At 32.5% G+C, this 26,641-nt stretch overlaps 1 protein-coding gene across 4 annotated transcripts in view; it reads left to right on the plus strand.

Moving 5' to 3' along the window:
• The window catches only part of LOC130897564 (calcium/calmodulin-dependent protein kinase kinase 1), a 509,686-nt gene that overhangs the window by 469,837 nt on the left and 13,208 nt on the right, over positions 1-26,641 (plus strand). For all 4 annotated transcript variants that reach the window (XM_057806493.1, XM_057806492.1, XM_057806494.1 and 1 more), the window contains 2 exons: positions 13,308-13,523; positions 24,350-24,517. In XM_057806493.1, the coding sequence (XP_057662476.1) occupies positions 13,308-13,523; positions 24,350-24,517 (384 nt within the window). The remainder of the gene's footprint in view (positions 1-13,307; positions 13,524-24,349; positions 24,518-26,641) is intronic.

Genomic DNA, 26,641 nt, shown 5'->3' on the forward strand with positions numbered 1-26,641 from the left:
GATAATACCTTCCCCTCGGCTTCTGATTTTTTTTAATAATTTCAGAATAAAATGTACAAACCAGATTAAAAATTTTTATCTACGAGGAACATAAATTTTCCAATAAAATGAATGTTCCCTAAATAGTTATTCGTTCTTCTACAAATGTCGCAAACCGAATTTTTCATGTAAGTATTTAAATTACACGATCATGAAAAAATTTTTCACAAAAGTATAATAACAAAACTAATTTCCAATTTATTCATTTCATATATATACCACCTATTTATAACTATTATTGATGTGATCTGTAATATTGCTCTGACAATTATTAAACTCGAATTTTAGATCAACTTCATTATGGAAGTTAGTGATACAACTGACTGTTATTTACATACAAGAACGTCTCTTTTTAGTCTAGTCGCCTTGGCAGTGAGAAACAGTTATTTGCGTGAAGGTCCATCTACACTCTCGCGAGAATATCGCGAGAATGCAAGAGGCATGTGAGAAATGCGAATGTGGAACCGATTCGCGTATTTTTCTCAGGTTCTCGTGCTGCTCTCTGGCATTTTCCGGTGAAGATGGAGAACACCGCGAGAAAGGAGCGCGAGAACGTGAGAACTGGCGAGAAGGTTTATTGACTCCACACTCGCATATTTCTTAGTAACGAGCGAGTCGCCGATTTGAAGTATTTTTCGCCCCTTCTTTTTAATCATTCTTTTCTCTTTAATATACGCATAATAATAATATGCAAATGCGCATAACAATAAACTTGCCGCACACACTTCAGCGTCCATCATTATCGAGCGGAGAACTGAAGTGAGAACTGTAGTGAGAACTTCGTGGAGACTTTCAGCAAGATTCTTGAGAGAGTGTGGAGAGGCCATGACAAGTGTGTGAAGAAGCCTTCTTTCGATGAATGCGACAACCACATGAGACGAAAAAATACCTGTACGCACGAATTGTATACAATATTTTTTCAACAAGCGAAAATTTCATTGAAATACATTTACATATATACAAGTTTAGCGATAATTTTTAAGTAAGTTTAATTTTTCGTTCAAAGAAACTGTAATATAATTGCTGATAAGATATATTATATATTTATTAATATTTTGAACACTTCAATCAAGATTAGAACAAATTAACAAAACAACAGATAAATTCAATTATAAACAATACTAATATTAGAGCTGTACTTTCTGCAGTTATTGAATTTGTCAACTCTTCTCTACAGAATGTATAAATGTCACTTAAAAATAATTATCACTACATAAGTAAAAAATTAAAAAATGGAGTACGATTTAAACCTGGGACCTCCCACATGTGATCCTCGTACTCTAGCCGTTACGCTACGGAGACCTCAATAATAACTATCTTCACGCACTACTGCTCAAAGTATGTTTATTTAGGCACTAGTGCGTAAAGTAACGTTAAGGAACAAACGAGAAGAGACAGTTATAACATGTATAGAAAGGAAACAACTGATATGGTACGGCATGTTCAGAGAATGACAGAATAAAGATTACCAAAAGATGGATACCACCAGAAAACCGTACAATAGTAAGATCAAGGAAAACATGGATGGAAGGAAGGAAACGATCAATAAGCGAGCGAGGACTAAGACAGGAAGATTTTGATGTCATCCATTAACAAACGAATCTATATTCATCATCATTTTGAAGTTGATGAATCTAATGTTTTCAAAAGATATTATAAAAGTTGTTACACCGCTATTCTTAACTAATCAATGTAAGTAATTGTTATTATTGTTATACTTTTATACATATTTTTATATTGTACTTAACCATAATTTCACTTCAAGAGATGAATACATGAATATTCGAAAGCTCGGAACATATTAGAGTTATTATACTTATTTGCCAAAATCTCACTACGACAACGCTTACAAACGATAAACAAACTCATTGATCTTCGCAAAAATATAATCTCTATTCTCCGATCCGCTTTTCATCTGTATGAAATACTTGACGAAGTCTTTTGATTTAGCCATTATCGATCAAAGACGTTTCTTTCTTTTTTCAAAAAGGCTGAGTTAAAATCACATTTTCTGATATATTGACCATTATTATTTCGTCGCATCAATATCAATCTGGCAAACATTGTATAAGCCTGTTTCCATTACCCATATCTCTCATTTGTACAGTGTCTGAATCAATAGCGATGCATTCATAACAATACATGCACATGTCATCTTTGTTCCAACTTTTAATAAGAAACTGTAATAGTGCCTATGTAAAATTGATTAACTTAAAAGTTCTGTTTAAAAACGCGAATAAGAAACATTTTTCATTTTTATGCTTTTATGACTAGCTTACCGATCATGAAAACTCTTCTAGTAGACAGCAGAGCTTCGAATTTGGAATAAAACTAGTGTTGAGTGTATAAACTAAGGCAAAACTAAAATATTTTGCAATATTAGTCCAGTTTTATTCATCACCAACTGCATAAATAACTTTGTAATCCCATATAAGTGAGCTACAACCGCACTTATACGTGCGAGTGACTTCTTGTTCGAGTTTGTCTAGAAATTTTATTTGGATAATCTTTTGAATATATTGAAGCGTTTTAAGTACTTTGAAGTAACGGTAATGTATTAGACTTATTCCTGTACAATAAATCTCTTGCGTACCAGTATTGTATGTGAATGACAATCTTTGTCAATACTGGGTTGTACCCATACCAGGCAATGATTCGTGCTTATTTCACTTTTTGTAATTCTCTAAATTCAAGAATATTGACCGCCGCCTTGTATCTGTATACTTTTGAGGTTTGCGATAACTGCTTTTCGAAAAGATCAATTGGAAGAGATTCCTGTAATTCTGTAAAAAGTTTCCCTTGCGGATATTATATAGTTATCCTCCAAGAAACGCCTCCAAATGATGATAATTTAAATGAAAAAAAAAACTTTCCTAAAAAAGACAGAATATTTATAACGGAAGATCTAAAACTAATTTCGTTTCTAACAAACCAAAGACGCAGTGGCTGAAGTTAACTTTGAAGAAGTGAATCATTATACTACGGTAAACTTAATATGAAAATCACTATAACGTGACACTGCTTCTTTCTCAGTGAACTTAGATATGAGATGCAGTCTAATAGACTTCAGCTGGTATGTGAACATAATGTGATATAAAGAAATGTAAGAATTAATTTCTTTTCACAATTCTCGAGTTTGTTCTGGCGATAGCGATGCGCTGCTCCTTTGATTTGTGAGAACGGAGTTGAACAAAAAGCTGTGGTACATTATAAAGATTTACATTCTGAGCTAAATCTCAAATATATTGCAATGAGTAAAGGTTAATCCGGAAAATACGGAAATACAAAAGAAAATAAACGTTATACTCAATATAGAATATGCTTACGAGCTTGAAATTGTTAACAGATATATTGATCATAAGTCTAAATAATGCCTGATGGATATCGGTTCTGCAATATTCATATCTACACAAGCTTAAGTAGCGCTTTCGAGAGTTACAAATCTAGAAGGCTTAAATAAAATTAATGTTAACATTGGAAGTATAAAAGAGCAGGAATCTTCAATTTGCGAATGCAATAGATAAAGGAGTATTTATCGACCAGGCTACAAAATTGTAACATCAAAGCCTACAAGAAAAGCCATAGATACTGAGAGCTAAAGCTCAAGAAGTAGTACTGGAAAATAAAAACAGAAAGATTATATTCAAAAATAAGAAAAGGCCCATATATAGAATAAATATATATAGTTAACCCTCCGTAGGTCGCAACCTTATTCTATTAAAAAGCTGTCGCTATGTATCAAAGTGATACATCTAGCTTAGAATTACACTAAGAACATCAGTTCTTCTATCAAGCTTAGTTGTAGACTAAATCCAATATTCATTTTGCTTATCCTTTCATTTTTTTGTTTAAGTATGTTGTGATCCCAAAAAAAATTATTTCTGTCAATCCCCAGAGACGTGATTTACGGGTAAAAAATTAATGACAGCAATGTCGCAATGTATCTGTTTGATATATGATTGTAAAATTTACTAACGAGAAGTCAAATGTGTCTGGTTTTAGTTGTTATATTTTTTATATTTATTTTTATAATTTATTTTATTAGGATGAGTTGAAATATTTATGTTATGAAAAAATGGTAACATACAAAGAAATATAACCTAAGTAGGTAGGTACTCATATAAAATAATTTCTTACATTGTAGATTGGTACTCAAATAAAATCTGGCATTCCTATGTGACACTAATAAAAAATATATATTCTTAGAAACATTTCAAATGAAAATATTCAGAGAGGCGATCTTTTATTAAGTCTTCTTTTTCTTTCAACCTTGAATGACATGGTGTGCAGTTGTGTGAAGTTGTATGCTCTCCTCAAATATATCGCTTACAATTCTTGCATATGGTTTTGGTCAATCTGGTTGTTTGTGAAGTGTAACATAAAGCACAGCGACGATGCTTTGTTGGAGCTAAGGTATCTTGTACAGCCACTGGTCCAGCTTCTTCATCGGGTTCTTCCGCTGGTCCGAATTTTCTGAGACCTCCAGAACGAGAACGTGGCATGCCTTTTGTCATGCTCATGTTCTTTTTTACGGTTGTGGTAAGGCTAATCCGTCACCCAGTTTTCGAAGAAAAAGGCGACTTCGTATATTCTCCTGTAAATTTCGGATTGAAATCACTTGTGCATTGATACCTGCAACGTTCAACTTAGAAAAAATAGGCCAGCTAACGACGTGTGCTTCCAGCAATGTTGTATGACGCACAGAGTTTATCGACAACGTCGACGCCAGACTTATTAATATAACATGTGACCATTTCTGGTTTCGCAGCTTGTACTGACTCCTGATCTGTGGAATCATCGTAATGCTGAGAAGGTATAACAAGAACATTTCGATTCTTTTTTGGTACGTAGGAAACATGAGTTGGTTGTTCTCCAAAACCAAACATACTTGACTGTGGTGGTCTCCCCTTAACATTCAGCAGTTCTACTGGCAGTTCTCTTTTATTTTTTTATTGTGCCAACATATGAAAGTCTATCAGTTTTTAGTTCAGTAAAAAGTTTTGAGTTTAGTCATGTCATTTCATCAGAAAACATGTGACTCCAACATTCTATAGGTAACTTAGCTAGTCGTGCTTCATGTATTCTCCTGGGAGACGTGTAACAATATTAGGCTCAGTGCGTCGCTTCTTTGCGTGTGGTAGTTTCATCCATCTTGAAGTTTTGTCTTTTCCAAGGTAAAATAAATATAAAATAACACTAAGCTATAATAATTAAGCCAAAAATAACAAAGTAAAATAACACTTACGCGTTGTGTCGCAATGTATCAATATGATACAATAGGTTCGTAGCTAAACACACTCAATTACTACAACCAACGTTGTGAATTCGACTGAACGATAGACTAATCTACTAACTATATCTTTTGCCATAAAAACTGTGCTATTCGAATAAATTATAGTTTACTAAAGATGGAAAAGAGATTATTACACCAGAAATGAATCCATATAATTAAAAGCAAAAGTTATACTTTCTTATTTTGGTTAAAAATTGCTATGACTCATCTGTAACACTTGACAATTAAGTTTTTAAAGGCTCTTTTGGTTCACCAAGTAATGGAAATGAAACTTTACCACTGGAACGGCACATTCCAATAGTTTCATCTTTCTACTAGAAATCATCGCAATAGTGACATTTTTTATACATTGAGCCAATCATATTGAAGCCTAGTACCATTAAATACCAACCAATCTTAGGCATGAAATTTCGACGGCGCGTGGTATGCATTTCTGCATTATAAATTCTTCTCGCCGGGCGGCTGTTCTGGCATTTCTATTACTCTCCTAACTGCATACAGCGTAGCTTGCCTTTCTGAACGAACTCATATCTGAAGAGGAGTTTCAGCTACTCTCAAAACACTTTGTTGCTATGCTTGCTATTGTCTTCACATCTATGCGTGAACCGAAGATTCTTTATTTCGTGCAACTTTTGCTGCATGGGGCTTTTACTTCCGAAACATTTTCAAAGAAGAACAGAGTAATAATTAAAACCAAAGAGTAAGATCTAAAATAATGAATAGTATGCAATGACAAAAATGACACCTAACCTCAAAAATTCAAATAGTTCAATACTGCATATAAACTGACAGAAAAAAATAACAATAAATAAAAAAAATTCCAAACAGCTGAAACTATAGTCAATTTTTTTCATAAAAGTATCCTATGTTATTTCTAATACTTCCAAGAATATGTGTACAAAGTTTTATGATGATCGGTTAAGTAGTTTTCTCGTGAAACTTACATTCTGATTTATAATATTAGTAAGGATTATATATTACTTTTCCACACTGTAAATGAATGTCACTTTCTTGAATTTATAAGAGATTATCCAATACTAATGTTTTGAATTATTTTTATTTAATGATATTTGTCATCAATTTATTGATTAGAATTCGAAACAACTCTAATTTCAATAAAAACGACGTGTTTTGCTGTAAATGTAAACTGAAATCACTTGTTTCACTTTGTCTAAATATCCAAGCTATCAAGAACATTATGGTAACTTTATACAGCTTCCATTTCGATGGAGATTAATCTTTCCACCTTATCAACTTGCCAGCCGTTCAAAGCAGAATAGTAAGACTGTTGAAGCAGTCTCGAAGTGCATGATATTAGTAAGATCAATATTATAGACAAGGTTAACTTTAAGCTCAACTGAGAGTAACAGTTTCTACATAAAAGGAGCACGATGAAAGTTACTTAGGAAGCTGAGTTTATATACAAGTCTGCATGGGTAAGTTTCACATTATGTTGTTTGTTTTAATATGAAGCTGTGGTATATGTTCCTGAGAATATGAAATTATCATTTCAAGTAAAATTTCATTATTAATTGAGGAACAATGAAAAATAACGATGTTTAATGGATCTTTCTATCACTGAATCAAATTGATTTTCATGAGTCATTGGCATTGTTAACACTATCGTCTACATTCATGTTTCAAAGAATGAGGACCATACCTGATGTAACAATTGATATTACATCTATTTTGATTAGATTTATTATTCATACAATAAAAGTAGATCAGGAACTACCAGTAACTTTATTGAACAAATTAACTAAAAGACATATATGGGGGCGAAACAAGTAAAATAATCAGTAGATAACTGAATATTAGATGATTAAACCCTAACAGTCTACTGATTGTAAGGTTATTAAAAATTTAAATATGCACTTTTATGGGCAAGTTACAAAAATAGCCAGAAACCAGTCAACAAAAATGGCACATTGGAGTAATAAATGTTTGTGTTAATGCCAAATCAGTGATCCTTCTTCAAGCAAACAAATTGGTGAAAGTAAGTGATGAAAATGTTTGGGATATTTTGAATCGAAATTGTTGCCACAGCTAAAATCTTCAAGGAGGCAATGTCTCGACAAGACACCCACTAGTATTGTTCATAATGAAGTCAGAATGATCTGCAATTCCAGCAATCTATTTTGCGGTCAGATGGAGCAACCTTCAGGCTGAACGGTACGGTCAATTGGCATAACTGCGTGTAGTACGATTAGAATCCTAGCGACTCCATTGAAAAATAATTAAACCTGCTGGTGTGTGTGTCACGGCAGGTACGATGCGGAAGGTCTAAGAAATAGGAAATTAAGGAAATTTGTATTTTTATATATATATATATATAATGGGTAGGTTTTTATTGGGAACGTGGCAAGGAAACACCAAAGTGGACTAACTTCAATATATTTCGAATACTTATGTAATCATCGTCTAGGAAATAATTAATTAAGATTTCCGGTGATTTTGATATTATTAAAGTTTGTAGAAATTTTTTTTAATAAAAAGTCAATTTGAATATTGAATTTTGAATTCCAAAATTTTTACAAGCTTTAATAATATCAAAATCACCGGATATCTCAATTAATTTTTTATTCATTAATTAATTATTCCCAGACGATTTATCAAAATATTTTATCTAATATAGAAATATCCGGGATGGTTGCCCTTAACTTAAATCTCAGTTGTTGGAGCTGAGTTGAATTTGTTTATTTGTGGTGTACCAGTTGAGCCCTATGGATGTGATTGAAACTCCAACCTGGCAGCTCTAGAACAGAAAAATAAAATAAGGAAGGTCTTAGGAACACAGATGGAAATTACTGAAGGAGGAATGAACAGAAAGAACAGATTTGAATGAAAGGAGCTTATGCTCTAACATATGAAAAACCGGAATTTATATTTTTTAAACTTTAACCAAACAAAAATCTGTTTTATTCTATTCTGTCCTGTTCCCCAAATAAAAAGAAAATACTAATTTTTATGAAAAATATCATACAAAATTAAAACAAAAGGAAATTCTTAATGATAAGATAGAATTTTTCTAATTACAATGAAAAATACAAAGAAAATGTACCAGCGAATATACAAATCACCACAAATTTACTCCAATTTAAAGGTAGATAGGTAGAGGTAAAATTCGACTACATTCCGAGGTTTTATTCAATTTCTCGAATGAAGTGGACGTCGATAACAAATTAATTTCTTCAAAAACTCAAATGTTAGAATAAATAGATGAGAAGTGACTACAGTGCCACAATACGTGAACAAAAGAATATTCAAAATGCTTAAAGAAAAACTTAACAAGCCAAATAGCATATTACAATTTGACAGCGTGATTTCTTCTTGTCAGGCCTTCTCAAGTACCGCATTTTTGCGAGAGGACCACGCTTCCTTCCGACCTCCCAACTGCAATTAAAGAATTTTGAGCTCTTCGCGGACAGTTTGACATGCTTCACGGGATTTCTTTTCATAAATTCAGTTTGACGCTGAATTTTTCTCTTTTGATGCAAATTTGTTGCCTGACTTATGCCGACCTCTGTATTAATGTTTTTTCTTTGTGCTCTTCATATTTAATCAGTTCCTTGCTCTTTTCAAAGCCACTTATCTCGAACTGAATCGGAATCTTTTCTTCTTAAACTAAACAAAATATAAAATCAAGGATCTTATAATAAAATTTCTTTATACCATCCGTTTCCGAGATACCAACTCTGAAACGTTGAAATTCAATTTTTTTTTTCAAATTAAAGTGATAATGTGAACTTACATATTCTCGTAAAGAAGTATAACCTGTATTTTCAACATCCCTGTGATATTATGTGGAGGTAGAATCAGCCCCTCATTCATGATATCAAATATTTTTTTCTTTGTGATTTCATTTTATAAAATTGTCATATAAGGGTGTCATCTCCCTTGGATTAAAAATATTTCCCAAGTGAGGATTTCTCCATGGATGTGAATAAATAGTAATCAGACGGTGCAAGGTCCGGATTAAATGGTGGATGTGATAGGAGTTAAAGCGACCAACTTTTCTGACGTAACTTTCGCAATATGTGGTTAAGCATTGTCTTATGGGAGAGAATCTCTTTCAATAACTAAACCTGCATATATCGCCGATAAAACCACATTCGCATCAACTGTTCACTATATTCCTTGGCATAGATAGTTCGTTTATGGTGGAATGATTTTGAAGTACACTCAACCTTCATAATTCCACCAGACACACAAAATATTCCGATCCTATAGATCTATCTTTGAAACGGGTTCTGGTAATTGTCTTTTTTCTAGCTACTAACAATGCGTCTAATAAAAAGCAGAGCAAGGAGCAGTTTACACTCTTCCATTTGACGTATTATTTGATTTCGGTTAATTAGTTACTATTCGACAACTTATATAGATCTTACCTAATAATATTAAATCACGATATGCGGTATCTTTAGAAAGTCCAAGAGTTCACATATTTTCTCTGCTACTTCAAACTTTTGTTTCCAATAATGTTTTAACACTACACGAATTTCACATTTATCGCACTTCACACTAGTTATTATAAAAACTGCGTCGTCAATAAACAAAAAAGATGATGATAAAAAAAGTGAAGCAATTGTACTTTCCATAGAATTAGAGACACGTTACGACATGTTTAAATTACGGTGTAGGAATTTCCACATGTCGCATCTCCCCTCAAATTGTCCGTTAAGTCAAAAAATTAGAAGATTTATTGAGCTATTGGTACTAGAAAACTTATTCTTATTTCTTATAATTTCTTGTAAATAGTTACTATTGCAGTCACTTTTTCAGCTTTTAAGTTATCAACCGAAAAGTGAAAAATAAATTTAGATGTAACTTCAAACACTTCGATATGAAAACCGACATTATTTATGAGACACAATCACTTAAAATTCCTGTCAGTAATGAAACATTTTTTAATGCAATTGGCCACCGTATATTAATTATAGTATTATATTAGGATTGTGTCATTTTGACATTTAATGCATGGCAAGAAGATGTTAATTCAGATTTTAGTGGGCTGATGTCAAACTCTGTTTTTGATAGTTACAAATTTGAATTTTTTTATTCATAATTTTCGGATATTGTTACTACACATCTGAGAAATATCTGCTGAGAAATATCTGCAACTAGTTCCCCGTTTGTGCATATCTGAAACTATAGAAATCAGTCAACATTAATAGTTTTCGAACAGTATAAGATTGGGGAATATTCTTGATGGAACTGATCGCATGAAAACAATTACTAGATAATTAACACTCCTAAATATATTTTTTCTTCCACATCTATCATTTTCAGGCTCTTTTATTTAGAAATTTTTTTGAGCTACTTTCCTATAACATAATTGTTTCGATACTAGGTTTACTTATAAGTATTAAATTGTTGATTACCGGTTTTTCCAGAAATGTGTGGTTTCGACAAAGTGAAACTACACTACATTATGCATCGTCAGTACTAGCGTATTTCAATTTTTACGAATGTATAGATTGTTCGATTTAGCAAAATTTTATAGCCACTTTGTTCTTCTGAATTAATCAATTCACTGATATATCGATACGTTTTCAATTATTTTATTGATGATAGCTTTTATTTGTTATCAATATCAAAAAGTGATATATTTCTAAATATAGAATTGAAAAATATATCGAATGCAATATCAGAAGCTACTCTTCATCAACATTTTGAATAGTTGTGTACATATGAACATGGAAATGTTTCAGAATTTGTATACATTTGAGTCAAATTAATTCTATATTATGAATGCAACTGTGAATAATTTGAATTGAGTCCGAAATTAGATCTTAACAATAGTGTCTATTTAAAGATCGTTACTGTCAAATTAACCTTCTTATACCTTTTGATATGTTTATGTTTCTCAATGTTCTAGATAACTCCTTTGATTTCATCATTTTACTTAATAATCCGATGGCTTTCCTTCGTTTGGCTATTCTCTTATTTATTTCAATCCGCTCTATTTTTCTATCCTATATTTTTTGTCGTGTCTCGCTTTAATATCTATGTATCTACCAATAAAATCTACCAATAAAATTGTATTTTAGTGCCATATACTTTATTTTCTCTTGATTTATACTAAATCCATAATTTTTTGCAGCCTCTTCTAGTTTACAGATTGCTCTGTTCATTTCTTTGTTCTGGTTATTAAAACTAAATCGTTTGCATGATTAAAAGCCATTGTCGATATAGTTTCAAACCCTTTTCCACCCTTAATTTGTCTGATACAATTCCATTACTGATCACTCTACTTTGTGAGTTATGTAAAGTCATCTCGACTAGCTTCACAATTTATTTCGCGATTTCTAGTAGATTAAAGTCAGCATACATTCTATTTCTATCTAAGCCTGCTTAAAATCTATGAACATAATTAATTAATTAAATAACAGGTATCTTGGTCGACAAGTTGGTTTGTTCTGTGAATGTGCAGAGAGAAGTAGCGTGTGGGGGAATCTTTTAAACCTGATAAGAAAAACATTGACGTGAAATAAATGAAAAAAAACAAGATAAATTTCAACTCTTCAAAGAGTTCTTGCAAAATGAAAAAACACAGAATATTCTAGACATAGAAGATACTTTGGGAAATGTTACTGAGGAGCATTGTGTGGTAGTTTTGACCAGAATTTCGAAACAATGGAAGAACCGCTAGTACAGCAGAAGTATTCTTGACTACTTCATCGAGAGGATTAGATCATAGAAATAGCTACTCAACAACTTAAAAAAAGATAAAGAAATAAAAAAAATAAGCTAAGGGAAAACTATATTACTGTTTAAAGTATTTTCTTGTAAAAATACACCATGCGTGTTATGTTACATAGCGATTAATTAATTCCACTTTATACGTTAATAAAAAATTACCTGTTAATATGAAGCAACGGTATGTTTCCATTTAACTGGGTAACGACAAACTTTTAATTTTTAATTTACGTTCCCACTTGTACCATATCGATTCTCTTTCAATACACAACGGGGAATCGGAAAATAATGCCGCTATCATAAATTGAATTCAATCGATAAAGTTTTTGTTTTTAATCAATAATGCAATGAATGATGCAAGACTAATAAGAATAAATTGGTTTTTGACAAAAATATTTTTAAGTTATTCAAATTTTTGAATTTTCTCGCTAAGGTAGCAATCGGAATAAATGGGAATCCGAAAACTATTGGTCAAGTATGGTCGGCATAACGTATTTTATGTTGACAATCACCCCATAATTTTCGATTAAAATTTGGTTCACTGGATCCAATAGTCACCATAAAGGTCTTTATAAGCAGTTTGTCCTAGTTTGAGCATATCTATATGAAAAATCTCGCATACTCTCCACCAAACACTCATAAGCACTTTTTTGTAATGTAAACCTGACATCGCACTACTTCGTGATGCGTCGTTTATTGCCTTTTGAAACACCATGTAGGATCCATTTTACGGCTCCACTGATCAGGCGACCTCAAAATATGATACCGATGAAGCAATATTTTGCATGTAATGAATTTGTTCTCTTCGGACAGATCTTGAAGATAACAAATACCTGATGTACTATTTTTCAATCCTGCTGAAAATGTTTTTGATCGACCATGGCTGGGTAATAATATTCTCTGACATGTATTTGGTTCCACTTTTTATCCTTGTCGTTCTATAATGTTCTTGGCCTTCCTGATCGATCAGAGCCAGAGAGATCAAAATTACCGGATACAAACGTCGAATTCACTTAAACTCGCAAATGTTTTTGGCTGGAACTGTTATGTTATTGTCTTTACTACACTGGTATTTAACTTGATATTTCACCAAAGAATGCAAATAAACCTACTATTCAATTATTTAGAAGTGAACAACTCACAATAACTTAGACACGACTCCAAATAACACTATGAGCTGACAAAAAACAATGAAATATTCACTTGCACATAAATTCTCTACTTTCCAGTCCACCTAATATATTACATTCTCAATCAGGTTTTTTTTTATTTACAGGGTACCGACATTTGGTCAATGGGAGTCACACTCTACGCTTTTGTCTTTGGGCAAGTACCATTCTATGACGATCATATCGTGAGACTTTACTCAAAAATTAAAAGTCAACCAGTCAACTTTCCAGAGCAGCCGTACATCAGTGATGAGTTGAAGGATCTCATAAAGAAAATGCTTGTTAAGGATCCTACCCAAAGAATAACGCTACCCGAAATAAAGGTATACTAAAAAATTTAGTGAAAAAATTATTTTTACTAACAATTATTCAAATATACAACATTATTAACAAAGTTGTGATTTTTGGAACCATTGGTGATATTAATTCTGAACACACTGTTTACACTACCACTGCATGAACACCCCCAAATACATTTTCTGATGCGCGTTTCGATAACCAAGTTATCGTCTTCAGAGACTGAAAGTAAACTAAAACCTATTACCCATTTTATACAAAATTTTTCCACCAATGAACGTTCTTCTGCCAAAAGTAATTCCAGCGGAAAAAGTCCTTGGTGGGAATCTTCTCATTTATTCCTTAAGTACTGACCTAAAAAGGCCTATAAGGAATGGGCACTTTGTCGCTATTGTAACAATTTAGTATTAGAACATTTTTCAACAAGTTCAAATTATTTCTATTTTTATTTCATGATTATCTATCTATACTATTTAATTCGCACATTGAAGAACTAAATTTTTTCACCAGAATCATATTCAGTCTAACGTATTTATCCTGCAACCCTAAAAGACTATATTTTATCAAATAGCCAAATTCACATTGTAAAATAGTAGAGGTGAGTCTTACGTTCATTTCTACGATCCAGAAACAAAACAACAATCGCTGGAATGCGACACTCTGGTTCTCCAAGACCTAAGAAGTCTGCTGGAAACCTTCTTGCTTCAGTTTTTTGGGATTGCCATCTAGATATAATGATTGATTTTTTGGATAAGGATAGAAAAATAACTGGAGATGACTATTCGACATTACTGACCACTCTAAGGGAAAAAATTAAACAGAAAAGACGCGGAAAGCTATCTAAAGGTGTTTTGTTTTTGCAGGACAACGCTACTGCATATAAATCTCATGTTGCCATGCAAAAAATTCGAGATTTAGGGTTTGAATGACTAGAACGCCCCCTTATTCACCAAATTTGGCTCCATCCGACTATCATCTCTTTCCTCAACTGAAAAAAGTTAAAAAGGTTGTAAATTTTCTTCCAACGAGGAGGTAATAAAAGCTGAGGAGGTCTAGTTTGCAGAGCAAGAAGTAACATTTTTTTTTAAATTGAAATTGTCATTGAAATTTTCAATGACATTGCAATTTTGTTTGGTTCTATAGTAGGCTGAGAATTTTTCAATATATCATCGTATGTCCTGTTAGATTACTTTTGAGAATAATTCATTCTTACTTCGTTACTTATCTTCACATATCAAATATTGCACAAACACTAACTAAAAAACTTGATTTCACACTCTATTGTGAAGAAAACAGTTTCTCTCATGGGTTTGGGTTTTATAGTGAAAAAATACAAATTGCCTCCTTGGAATAATAAGAAATGTGTATCAAAATTTGACTAGCATATTTGTTTCGACCTTGCATATCAGTCTTGATCTGAGTCTCTCTATTCGGTCTTGATCTGAGACTCGCTGATGTTAAATTGGTCTTGGTGTGTGGGTTTTTACAAGACCGATCTCACTTATCCTTATTTGTTATCTTTATAATTTGTTTCGAGTTGATTTTCATCTTAGAGTAGCTTAAAATCGGAATATGATCAACAACTACAGTTAACTATTGAAGTAAAAATGTAACATAAACTTTCAATAAAGTATCTTCAAAAGACTGTACTGTACTAGTAAATCACTAATATCAACGTTGATTCGTAAAATTTGTGAAAGCATTATTTTGAAATGGTTTTCATTTACCTCCTCGTATCCTTCTGAATGTCAGTAATATTGAACTGTTTGTTTTTTCCTTTTCTGGAGGAACGAGTATCTGTGGTACCAAATTCCATTCCATTCAAGTAAAAGAAAGATGGATACAGAAGAAGAGTATTAACGGCCAAAAACTCTCATATCAAAATAGCTTGTGGCGAGGCGACTTGTTTTGGTGAAAATGAGAGCTGTTGATCTAGTTCTTTATATTCCATTCCCCCTTTTATAATTCGGAGGTTACAAATGTGCCACATGTAACGAATATTGATTCTACTAGGACTTCGCCATCGAAGACAACATTGACCATAATTTTGAACTTTTTAGATTTTTTCGTGAGCTTCTTTGGCTTTCCATTTACAATTAACTTGTTATGTTAACTAATTGTTCACGATTCATATTTTAGCGGATGCAAATATTAAGCTGATAATAATTAACTGATAAGTAAAAACTGGCTTAAACATATCACTGTTTTTCTCTAACCAGGATTTGACCTGTATGTCATTCTGCGAAGCTTTCGACCACACCCCATAGATTTCTTGTTTGTATATGAAAACATTTTGGTGGTGTATTTGTATCGCATCATTTCCATATATGTTGTGAAAATTATCTAGAAAACTTACAATTACAATTTTCAAAGAGATTCTAATATTTAATTCCATACAAAGATACAAAAGTATCAGTGAATTTCCCAATATTTGCTATGAATTAGTTAGTGACAAATCGATATGTTAACTTCAATAACTTCAAAAATCTGAAAGCAAAGACAAAACTAACATCAAATATCAAACGAAAAAGAACTTGAATTTTGTTCCTTGAAAGAGATCAAACAATATTAGTTTCTTGTGAAATTCCGATCGATTGTTATTTAGAGTTACTTGAGACCATACGTGCTTTCATCTCTGAGAAAAGGTGATGACAACTCTCATCGACATTTTGAGATTAAAGCAATTGGAACTAACTCACATTTTTGTAAAGGCACGGCTCCGTTCTATATTATTTAAAATGACCCACTGAAAATGCGAGTGGCAAAAACTACTATTAAATTGAATATGCTTTGATAAAATGTTACAGAAATACGGACAGTTGCAAACATATTCATTAAAGTTAATTTGTTCAAAAACACTCTGTTGGCAATAATGGATAAGTAATGAAATACTAATTTTGTTAGATATGCTCTGTTTCCTGCAGATTTTGATCGATAAATATTATCAAATGTTGTGAAACGATTGATTCCCGATATATTTGATTTCATATATAATAATAATACGAGGGTTGCTACTTGAGTTTTGAGATAGAAAAATAAAAACAAATATTTATAATTTGATATGGCTCAATTGTTTTTCAAATATTCTCCATCAATAATGGAAGCATTTTTTCCATTCCGATTAATTCAATGCTTTGATTATTCAAAAACGTTTTTGTTTGAACTGATATGTATGAGTTCTCATCTAGGTGGAGAATGCTTCGTCTTCTGCGATTGGTTTCTCTGATTTCTTTCAATACTTCTGGCAAACAAATGTTGGTGTACATTTAGCATTTACCGTTTAATTTTGGTCTAATATAAGGGTGGCGGTCCAGTTATTCAAAAATAATCAGGTGACCATTTACTTCGTAGTGCTTCACATGCGAGAAACTTTTGTTTGATTTGACTCCTCTTGAAAAATTGAATTGAATTTTTCTTAAATTTCCTGGCACCAATCGACACGAGCTATTTTTGAACGATTATCAAATTATGCGGTATCTAACGCACACACGGCAAGTCCTTTTGACAGCCAAATGCAATGTTGGATGTATGCGAGTAGAACTAATGCCCACGTATGCCTCAATCTCGCGATATGTCACATTACTATATTGCAATATCAGTTTACGTACAGCATCGATGTTTTCTGGCACAACAACCGATTTTGGCCGACGATGAAATTTATCCTGTAGCGAATTACGACTACAATTTAGTTAGCAAAACGCAGGAAAACACAGTGGCTCGAGATAATTCTTTATCACCAAAAGTCGAAGCGAGTTTCTCGACACACTGATGTTGCTTTAATCCACGTCGAAAGTCATAGAAATTCATTACACGAAAACCTTCGCGATTTAATTCCATTTTTAGACCAAGATGAATGTTTCAGGTATCTGTAAACAACTCATATAACACTCATATGACCATACGTTCCGAGTACGTTTATCTTGAAAAATGTCAAACTTTATGACAGCAATGTTAGATTTGACATATTCACAACAGTGTTGCCATATCTCAAAACTTAAGTAGTAACCCTAGTGTTAATAATAATGTATCATTTATTATATGCCATTGATAACAAAACATTAATATATTACATAAGATAAATGGTTTGTGTTATGTCGATTGACCAATATTTCCACACTTACCATCTGAAGTTATTTTGATATAGAACTAAGAAGTTAAATGAAATATACACGATTTGTGGATACATTGCAAGATAACAGGTAATGGGAAACATCCAAATATTTACTAAACAGGGACCTTTGATATGAAAAGCAACGATTAATTTTTTGTTAATGATATTTCGGTGTATTTATCACATTTCTTCGTCCCAAATTTAAATTGTGGATGTTTATTCTATGGGTAAGTCTTGTATATCTATGTAAATTTGCTTCTTAAAATCGTAGTGATAATTTCGACTGTGTTCTTGTTCTCTCTGATTCTATTCAATTTAAAAGTTGTATTTTAAATTTTTTCCATTTATTTCAATTATGCTCCCTGATAATATATTGCTATTCCTCCCATTATATGTCAAATATATTGAAATCTATGTTAATAATGTAATTTTCGTACTTTATAAAGGTACCCTAACATATGATCGTTTGATGTGTGCTGCTCATGCTAACGCCGCGCGCCGGTATGACCGCAAATGAAAAGCTTCCTTCTAATTTGTTAAAATCCTTGATTGCTGGTGTATATCTTTCATATCAACAAGCCACATCAAATGCAGTACTTTAACACTTCCATTACATAGACCAGTCCATATTTCGTCATCGCGTTAAATTTTGAACCTTTCTCAAGCTCTTCTACATTGAAATTATATCACATAAAATAATTTTTACGAATTCATTCTGAAATTATTTGAACTACACTTATTAATTCAATGAGTTTAAAATTCAGAGACTCCCAATAGAAATAGTTGATAGTGGAAGTCAAGAATGAACCACATAGTTTTATCTCTTAGTTTGAATTTTCTATATCACGGCTTCTTCTAGAAACATTTCAAACAAAATTAGAATTCTATCAATTTTTATATTAGATTTAGGTTATATTGAGGACAATAGTTCGTTTCACTAATTTCACAACTGGAAATATAATCAATATTTTGGATAACATGTTTTTTCAATTTTTATAAGTAAATCCCATTTCATTGTCTACTACTGTATTAATGGAAGTTTTCACCACAATATTCCTGAGACTATTGTCCCAAGTTTCAGCATCAGCATTCGCTTTGTTCAATAAAGTAATTAAACTTTTACTTGATTAATATAAATTTGAACCTGTCTATAGTCAAGCAGCCAAAAGTTCACTACTAATTATATTGAATGGATAGGTAAGTTTCAAATTCTAAAATATTTTACCGGTAATAGAAAATTCATTAAATCGATTTGATCAGGATTCAGTCTCATGTCTAAATGGTACACGGAATACGATAGAAAAACAAACGCATCATAAATATTTCAGCTGCGTGCTATGTTATCGCTTTCCAAGTAAAGAACTATGCATTTTAGTTTTTATAGTTAAAGTTTGCAGTTTCCTTTACATTTTATATTGCTTCGAATCAAAATGTTCGATTTAACACTTCTAATCTTCTAATTTTCATACTCCATTGGAGTTTACATTTTAATTTGCAGTTATAAACTTACCAACTCAAATCTAATATCTTTAATAATTTATATCCTAACTGAAATCTTATAACAGAATCTACTTTGAGTAATTTAGTAAAAAAAAATTATTCAAATTATAGCAAAGAAAATAAACAATTGGGTATTTCTGATAGTTTTCCTGGTAATTTCACCTTACAACATTATCCAACACATATGCAAATAACTATCAGTAAATAACTTCAACCCTATACTGCTCTAATTTTTAAAGTTGAGCAAAGTTGACGAGGAAAATATACAAAACATTCTATTCATAAAAAAATATAAATTTTGCTAAAACATATAAATGTAGCAAATATGATACATGGTGCTTACTAGGTAAGTGTTTGTTTTGATTTTGCTGTTAAAAATCAGTTTATTTCCGATTTATTTGACAAAATTTTTTTTACCAATTGATTTTTAGGATAAAAGTTATAGGGACAAAGAAGTGAATATATAGAATTCAATTATATATTATATCTGCTATAAAATAATTTCTATCACAAAAAAATGTATGGATAGATTCTACAACATGAAGGTAATTTTTATTAATGAGATCACATCCAATAGAGCATTTTTCAAATAAAAAATAGTTGCAATTCAGTAATTTGAGCCATTGTCTTACTGAGTAATGAACAAACATGCGCATGAGAGTCTGCTCTTCTATCGTTTGGTGAGACGTACGCAGTTGTAGCTAAACGTTATTTTTGTTTGCAGTTATTTTTATACTTTGGATGATGACCATCCTCTTTTTGGGTTACCTTTTCCCAAATGATACATACAGTATGCAAATTCTGATTCGGAAATGTGTCAAAAATAAAATTTGTTCGCAAATTTTTTGTCGCGATGTTTCTCTATGCAGAAGCCAGATGTTTATTACAGTCATATCAAATATATGATATAAAAGGATGATAATTTTGCATGTAAAAGATGATAGCAGGGTAACAATTTCATTATGTTCTCTAAAACCACTAGAAATGTCTATGGTATACACATACATACTCATACGAAATTCCTCTGATTATTTATTCCAGTTTGAAGCAGAAATTTGTAATTTGGTGTTATAAATATATACCCAGGGATAAAATTCTCTCTTCAAATATTAAAATGATTGGAATGCACTCGATAATTATATTGCCAGCGGGTATTATTCGACACAGTGCCAGTGTAAATTTCGAAATTGTACGAAAATCCAACTGCATCCTAACCGCATAATATATGGGCAGATCCACTGATATTCGATGAAAGTGTCTGCTATGATTTTGATACTTTTCGATGCTTCGGAAGTACACACACGATATAAATATTTGAGCTTGATATGACGAAATCCACCCCGGGAGAATTTTTGATTGATGATTTTTAATTGCAATGATTTTTTACAAAGCAACTTTCCTGAAAAAATCGAACTCTGATTTTTTAAACTTAATTGATTGTAGTTTGCTGCAAGGGGAGCAATCAAGCAAAAGCTAAGTATATTTCATAAATGTATACTTAAATGAAAGAAATAAGCTGCTGGACTTACCTTAACGTCGAAAAAACTAGAATTACAGATAAAAGATCTATTTTGACAGGACAAATGATTGTTAATTATTTTTTCTTGAATTAGTTAAAATGTCTTATGCAGTGTACGATTATGGTCCCAGAAGTACCTGGCCTGACCTAGACATGGCAGGAGTTGCTTGAAAAATACCTTTGTACTAGAAAGTACAAAACCTATACAGAATATGTTTCAAGTCTGAAGACGCCACGTTATCTAGTATTTTGTGGCAGCCATCAATAGTGAACGTTTTCAGTGAATATGTGAACATGGAAAAAATTGGTCACCTCTATGTGATACAATACTTCTATTTGAAAGCCATAGCCCATCCCATGTAGAAGCTGAACCAGATTCTAATGTGGGTAAGACTGCTCCTTCGTTATCAACAATGAAATATTGGGTAGCGGAGTTTAAACGAGGTCGTACGACATGCGAATACCAGCATCGCAGTGGTCGACCAAATGAGGTGATGACTCCAGAAATGTTGAAGAAAATCCACAAAACGGTACTGGATGATCGTCGACTGAAAGTGCACGACATAATTTCAAAAAGGTACGACGCATATCAACTGGGAATTTGTTCATGAGAAAGCTGTACGCAAGATGGGTGCCGCGTTTGCTCACAATGGAACAAAAACAGCGTCGTTAAGATGTTTCCATCGAGTGTTTGGCAATGTTTAACAGAAATAAAATCGAATATTTGCGACGTTTTACTACAATGGATGAAATGTGAGTCCATTACTTCACATCCGAAACACAAGAACAGTGAAAACAATGGTTACACCGGCTGCAATGAAGGCAAGGTCATAGCGTCGGTTTTTGGGATGCGCGTGGGATAATTTTCATTTATTGTCCTGAAAAATATTATCAACGGCGAGTATCGAGATACACTCGATAATTGTATTACCGGCAAGTATTATTCGACACAGAGCCAGTGTAAATTTCGAAATTGTACGAAAATCCAACTGGACCGCATAATATATAGACAGATCCACTGATAGTCAATGAAAGTGTGTGCGATGATTTTGAGGCTTTTCGATTCTCACTCACACTCAGGATCTTGAATATTTGAGCCTTATATGACCAAATCTACCCCCGGGAGAATTTTTTGATTGATGATTTTTGATTGCAATGATTTTTCACAAAGCAACTTTCCTGAAAGAAATAGAGCTTAGGAAAAGTTAGATTTATTTCATAAATGTATACTTAAATGAAAGGCATAAGCTGCTGGTCGTATCTTAACATCGAAAACGGTGCTTAAAATACTATTTTATCAAACAGGTGAAATTTATTTCGTCAAAAGCTGTCAGCTAAACCCGATAAATATTTATACCAAATAACTATGTTATTTTTAAAAAAAGGAATCTACTGGAAAGAATGCCTTTGGAAAGAGTTCTCTAAGTTATGGAGAAGTTTATTTACAAATTATTGGAAATAAGTGAAAAATCAACTTTTTCTAAAATTCAAAAAATTTCTTCGCGGTTGACATTTCAGACCCAAAATAAGATCGTCTGCTTCACGTGTATTTTATACATATATAAATGAGGTTTTGCGGAGAAATATTGACGAATGTTTTCAAATTTATAAGCAAATACCAATAAACTATTTTATATATTCTGCTGTCAAATTTACAGTTTGAGTCATACTGTGTGGTATATAAATTCTATTGATAAACTATTTCTGCGACTATGTCGTCATTGAAAAAATACATTTACGGAAGAGTCAAATATTTAACTAAATTTTCAAATGATAAATTTTTTTGCTGTAGTTGGTATTCGAATGTTATGGAGGTATGCCTTCTCATGTATGTCCTAAGGTATGTATTCATTGTGAATTTCATTTCCTTAAATGAGCTACATTATCAGCTATTTCTGTGGTATTTCTATGAGAAGTTCACGATAACCTTCATGTATCAGATCGGTTATAACTGATTTTGAAATCCATCAAATAATATTAAAACTAAAAACGAATATAAAAGAATGGAGGATATTTCAGGTAAACGAAAAGTTAGACTACATAATACCACTCGTGACGGATTCATTAACAGTATCACCTGAAATTCAGTACCGAATCCACTTTGTAGAGTTGGAAAATCCAAAAAGTAAAATCTAAAATTTCACAATGCTATAAGAAATATATATCTTTTAAAAACTGACCGAGTATATTATTTTTATCAGATGATTTTACATGAATGGCACTTTTAGGTATATACTATCCAAAGTACTTTTGGTATGTGTTTAGAATGTAAAATATTTTTTACTGAAATACACTGTGAATATATATTTTATTTCTGTTTTTGATTTTATAATTAAAATCCCGAGCTACATAATCTTCGTAACAATCATGATGACGAGTTTGCAGATTATACGAGGATGTATTTATATCTAGTTAGCCTAGACCAGTTCCATGCTTAAATAAAATATTACGTTACCGTAGCAACGAACAATAACTTATTAGAAGTGTCAGTGTGAAGTTTGACGTCAAAAAAGTAAATCAGAGTTACGTAATAAATTAAAAGAAAAAAGATGTCCACAGAAATTGAGAAAATCGAATAGTTGAAGTATCGAAACATCATCAAGTACCTCCATTTAAAGGGTTAAGCAGATTTTCGAAGATATGCTTAATACCCTTGGTGATCAATGTCCTTCGTATGCGACCGTGAATAATTGGACAGCAAGCTTCAAAAGAGGTAAATTTTCAATTGAAGATGATGACCGATCGGAAAGGCCAGTTTCGGTGTCATTCCCCCAAAATATCGAGTTCATAACATGATTTCATCAGACCGTCGAATTGGGCTAAAACGGATATCTGAAGCACTGAATATTCCATACGAACGCGAACATGAGAAAAATTGCTGCAAAATGGATCCCCAAATGTTTGATTGTTGACCAAAAGCGTGCAAGGATAGAAGCATCGCGATCGATCTGTTCTCGATTTGAAAAAGATGTAGACTTCTTAACCCGAATTTTTAATATGGATGAGACTTGGTTACATTTTTACGATCCAGAAACAAAGCAACAATCGATGGAATGGCGACACTCTGGTTCTCCAAGACCTAAGAAGCTTCGTGTCTAAGAATATGCTGCAAAAGTTCCTGCTTCAGTTTTTTGGGATTGCTATGGAGTAATCTTGATTGATTTTTTGTATAAGGGTAGAACAATAACTGGATATTATTATTCGACATTACTGACCAATCTACGGGAAAAAAATAAAAAGAAAAGACGCGGAAAGCTATCCAAAGCTGTTTTGTTTTTTCAGAACAACACCCCTGCACCCAAATCTCTTGTTGCCATGCAAAAAATTCGTGATTTCTTTCCTCAACTGAAAAAAAGTTTAAAAGGTCGTAAATTTTCTTCCAACGAGGAGGTAATAAAAGCTGTGTAGATTTGGTTTGCAGAGCAAGAAGAAACATTTTTTTGAATGGTCTAGAGACGTTTCAGGTTCGCTGTAATAAATATATCCAATTAAGAGGGGAATATGTTAAGTAATAAAATATTTTGACATTGAAATTTTGTTTGGTTCTATACTAAGCTAAGAATTTTTTGTTGTGGCGCGATAAATAGGAAGTCAATAAGTATAAATTTTCTTCTAAGTCAACAAATAAAAGGAAAAACTTCGCCGTATCATATATGCTACATGTGGCAGTGTAGGGTTAATATTGAAGTTAAGTGCTTATTTATGATTTTTAAATGTTTTAGGTTCATCCATGGGTAACTCGTAGTGGACAATTTCCACTTCCATCGGAAGAGGAAAATTGCCAGTTGGTTGAAGTTACTGAAGAAGAAGTGGCTAAAGTTATAACTTCAATACCGAAGCTAGACACTTTAATTTTAATCAAGCACATGCTCAAGAAACACTCCTTTCAGGTTCGTAATCTTTTCCATTTTAGTAATACATATTAAGAAAAAAAAATTATTTAAGTTTGTAAATATGAAATTTTCGTAAATATGAAAACTGGCATTGCGATAAAAGTAACTAACATAAACGGTGGTTGACCTTTAGTTGCGATGATATATTTGCCTAACAAAACATGTTGATCTTCCATTCCATCAGATTGAAGTAATGAAAAAGTATATATAAGATATTTCAGATATCAAGTAAAAATCTTGTGAATTCGCACAACCAGTCAAAAGAAAAAATGTACATTTTTTCCGAAAGTAACAATTTCTATTTCTCTGTACATAACTTATTGGAACATATTCTCTTCGTTCTAAATTGGAAGAGTTTTTTGCTGAACAAATTCCATATAATCTCTCGGAAGAATAGAATATCCCTTTCTTCAAATTATATTACAAAAATTTTCAACGTATTTTTTTATTTAAATTAGTAAGAGTATGGTCCCAGAAGTACCTGGCCTGACCTAGAGATGGCGAGCTGGTAGTTGTTGCTTGAAAAGTACCTCTGTATTAGAAATTACACAACCTATACAGCATATGTTTTTAAGTTTGAAGACGCCACGTTGTTTAATATTTGTTTGGCAGCTATCGATAGTGAACGTTTCCAGTAAATTTGTAAAAGTGGAAAAAATTGGTCATCGTTATGTGATACAATACTTTTATTTGAAAGGTATTAGTCCAACCAATACAAAATCTGAACTAGATTCAACTCTAGATGAGACTGCTCCTTGGTTGTCAACAGTGAAATATTGGGCAGCAGAGTTTAAACGAGGCCATACAACCTGCGAAGACCAGCATCGCAGTGGTCCACCAAATGAGGTGACGACTCCAGAAATGTTGAAGAAAATCCACAAAGCGGGTACTGGATGATTGTCGACTGAAAGTGCACGAGCTAGCAGACTTAGGCATTTCAAAAAGTGCGGTACATCGCAATGTACAAACACAGCGTCTTGAAGATGTTCAATAGAAATAAAGCCGTATTTTTGCGCTTCCATAACCATGGATGAAATATGGGTCCATCAACTCACACACGAAACAAAAGTACAATCAAAACAATGGACTGAAAAGTGAGAACCAGCTCCAAAGAAAGCAAAGACCGTTCCATCAGCAGTCATGCGTAGGTTTTTTGATATGTGTCTTGAATAATTTTCACAGACCATTTTGAAATAGGAAAAACTATTAACGACGAGTATTATGCGAACTTATTGCATCGTTTTAGCAAAGAAATCAAGGCCGCAATTGACTAAAAAAAAGTGTTGTTTCGTCAAGACAATGCACCAGCTCACACATCTGTTATTTCAATGGCCAAAATTAATGAATTAAAGTTTGAATTGCTACATCATGCACCGTATTCTCCAAATTTAACATTCTCGGATTATTTTCTGTTCCCGCACTTGGTGGTTAAAGATTTTCCAACAATGAAGAGGTGATGTCAGCAGTTAATGGCTATTTTGAGGAGCTTTTCTTTCTTTGTTGGGCCAGGTACTTCTGAGACCATCCTCGTGTATGAAGATTGTAGTCAGAGATAAAAATTTCTTTGTAAAGCCTTGGAAAATGCTCTAATGCGTTCAATATTTTTCCCAATTCAGTCCTATCCAGATAGAAACTTTTAAAGACATGATCTTTGACTATTTTAGGAGTCTTAGATACTGAAGACGATAACTTAGTTCTCGAAACGCGGCAGACAGTGTATTGTAAGTGGTAGGGTAAACAGTTGTTTAGCATTAATATCGCCAACGGTTCCCAAAATTCCAACCTAGACGTTGTTGATTTGAATATAACGGGATATGCTAGACATCGATAGAGTAAGCTGGATGAAATAATTACTTCTAATATTCTCGGGAAGTGTTATTAGTAATTGATAGTTTTTGAGATTGATATTAAACTATTTATTAGAGTGGCTGTGGTCCTACATCTGTCAACAACACATAGACACCAGTAGGACATTTTCCATCAATGCTCATGGAGACTGTTTAAAATGTTTCGGCTAATCGAGAGCTCCGCTAACTGCAAGGTATTGGCACTTATCCCTTTTCTTTGTACTAAATACCTCAAAGCAATCGTTATTCACGGATCTATGAAGCAAATGAAAAA

Source organism: Diorhabda carinulata, chromosome 8, assembly GCF_026250575.1.
Source record: "Diorhabda carinulata isolate Delta chromosome 8, icDioCari1.1, whole genome shotgun sequence".
Taxonomy (NCBI): Eukaryota; Metazoa; Arthropoda; class Insecta; order Coleoptera; family Chrysomelidae; genus Diorhabda; species Diorhabda carinulata.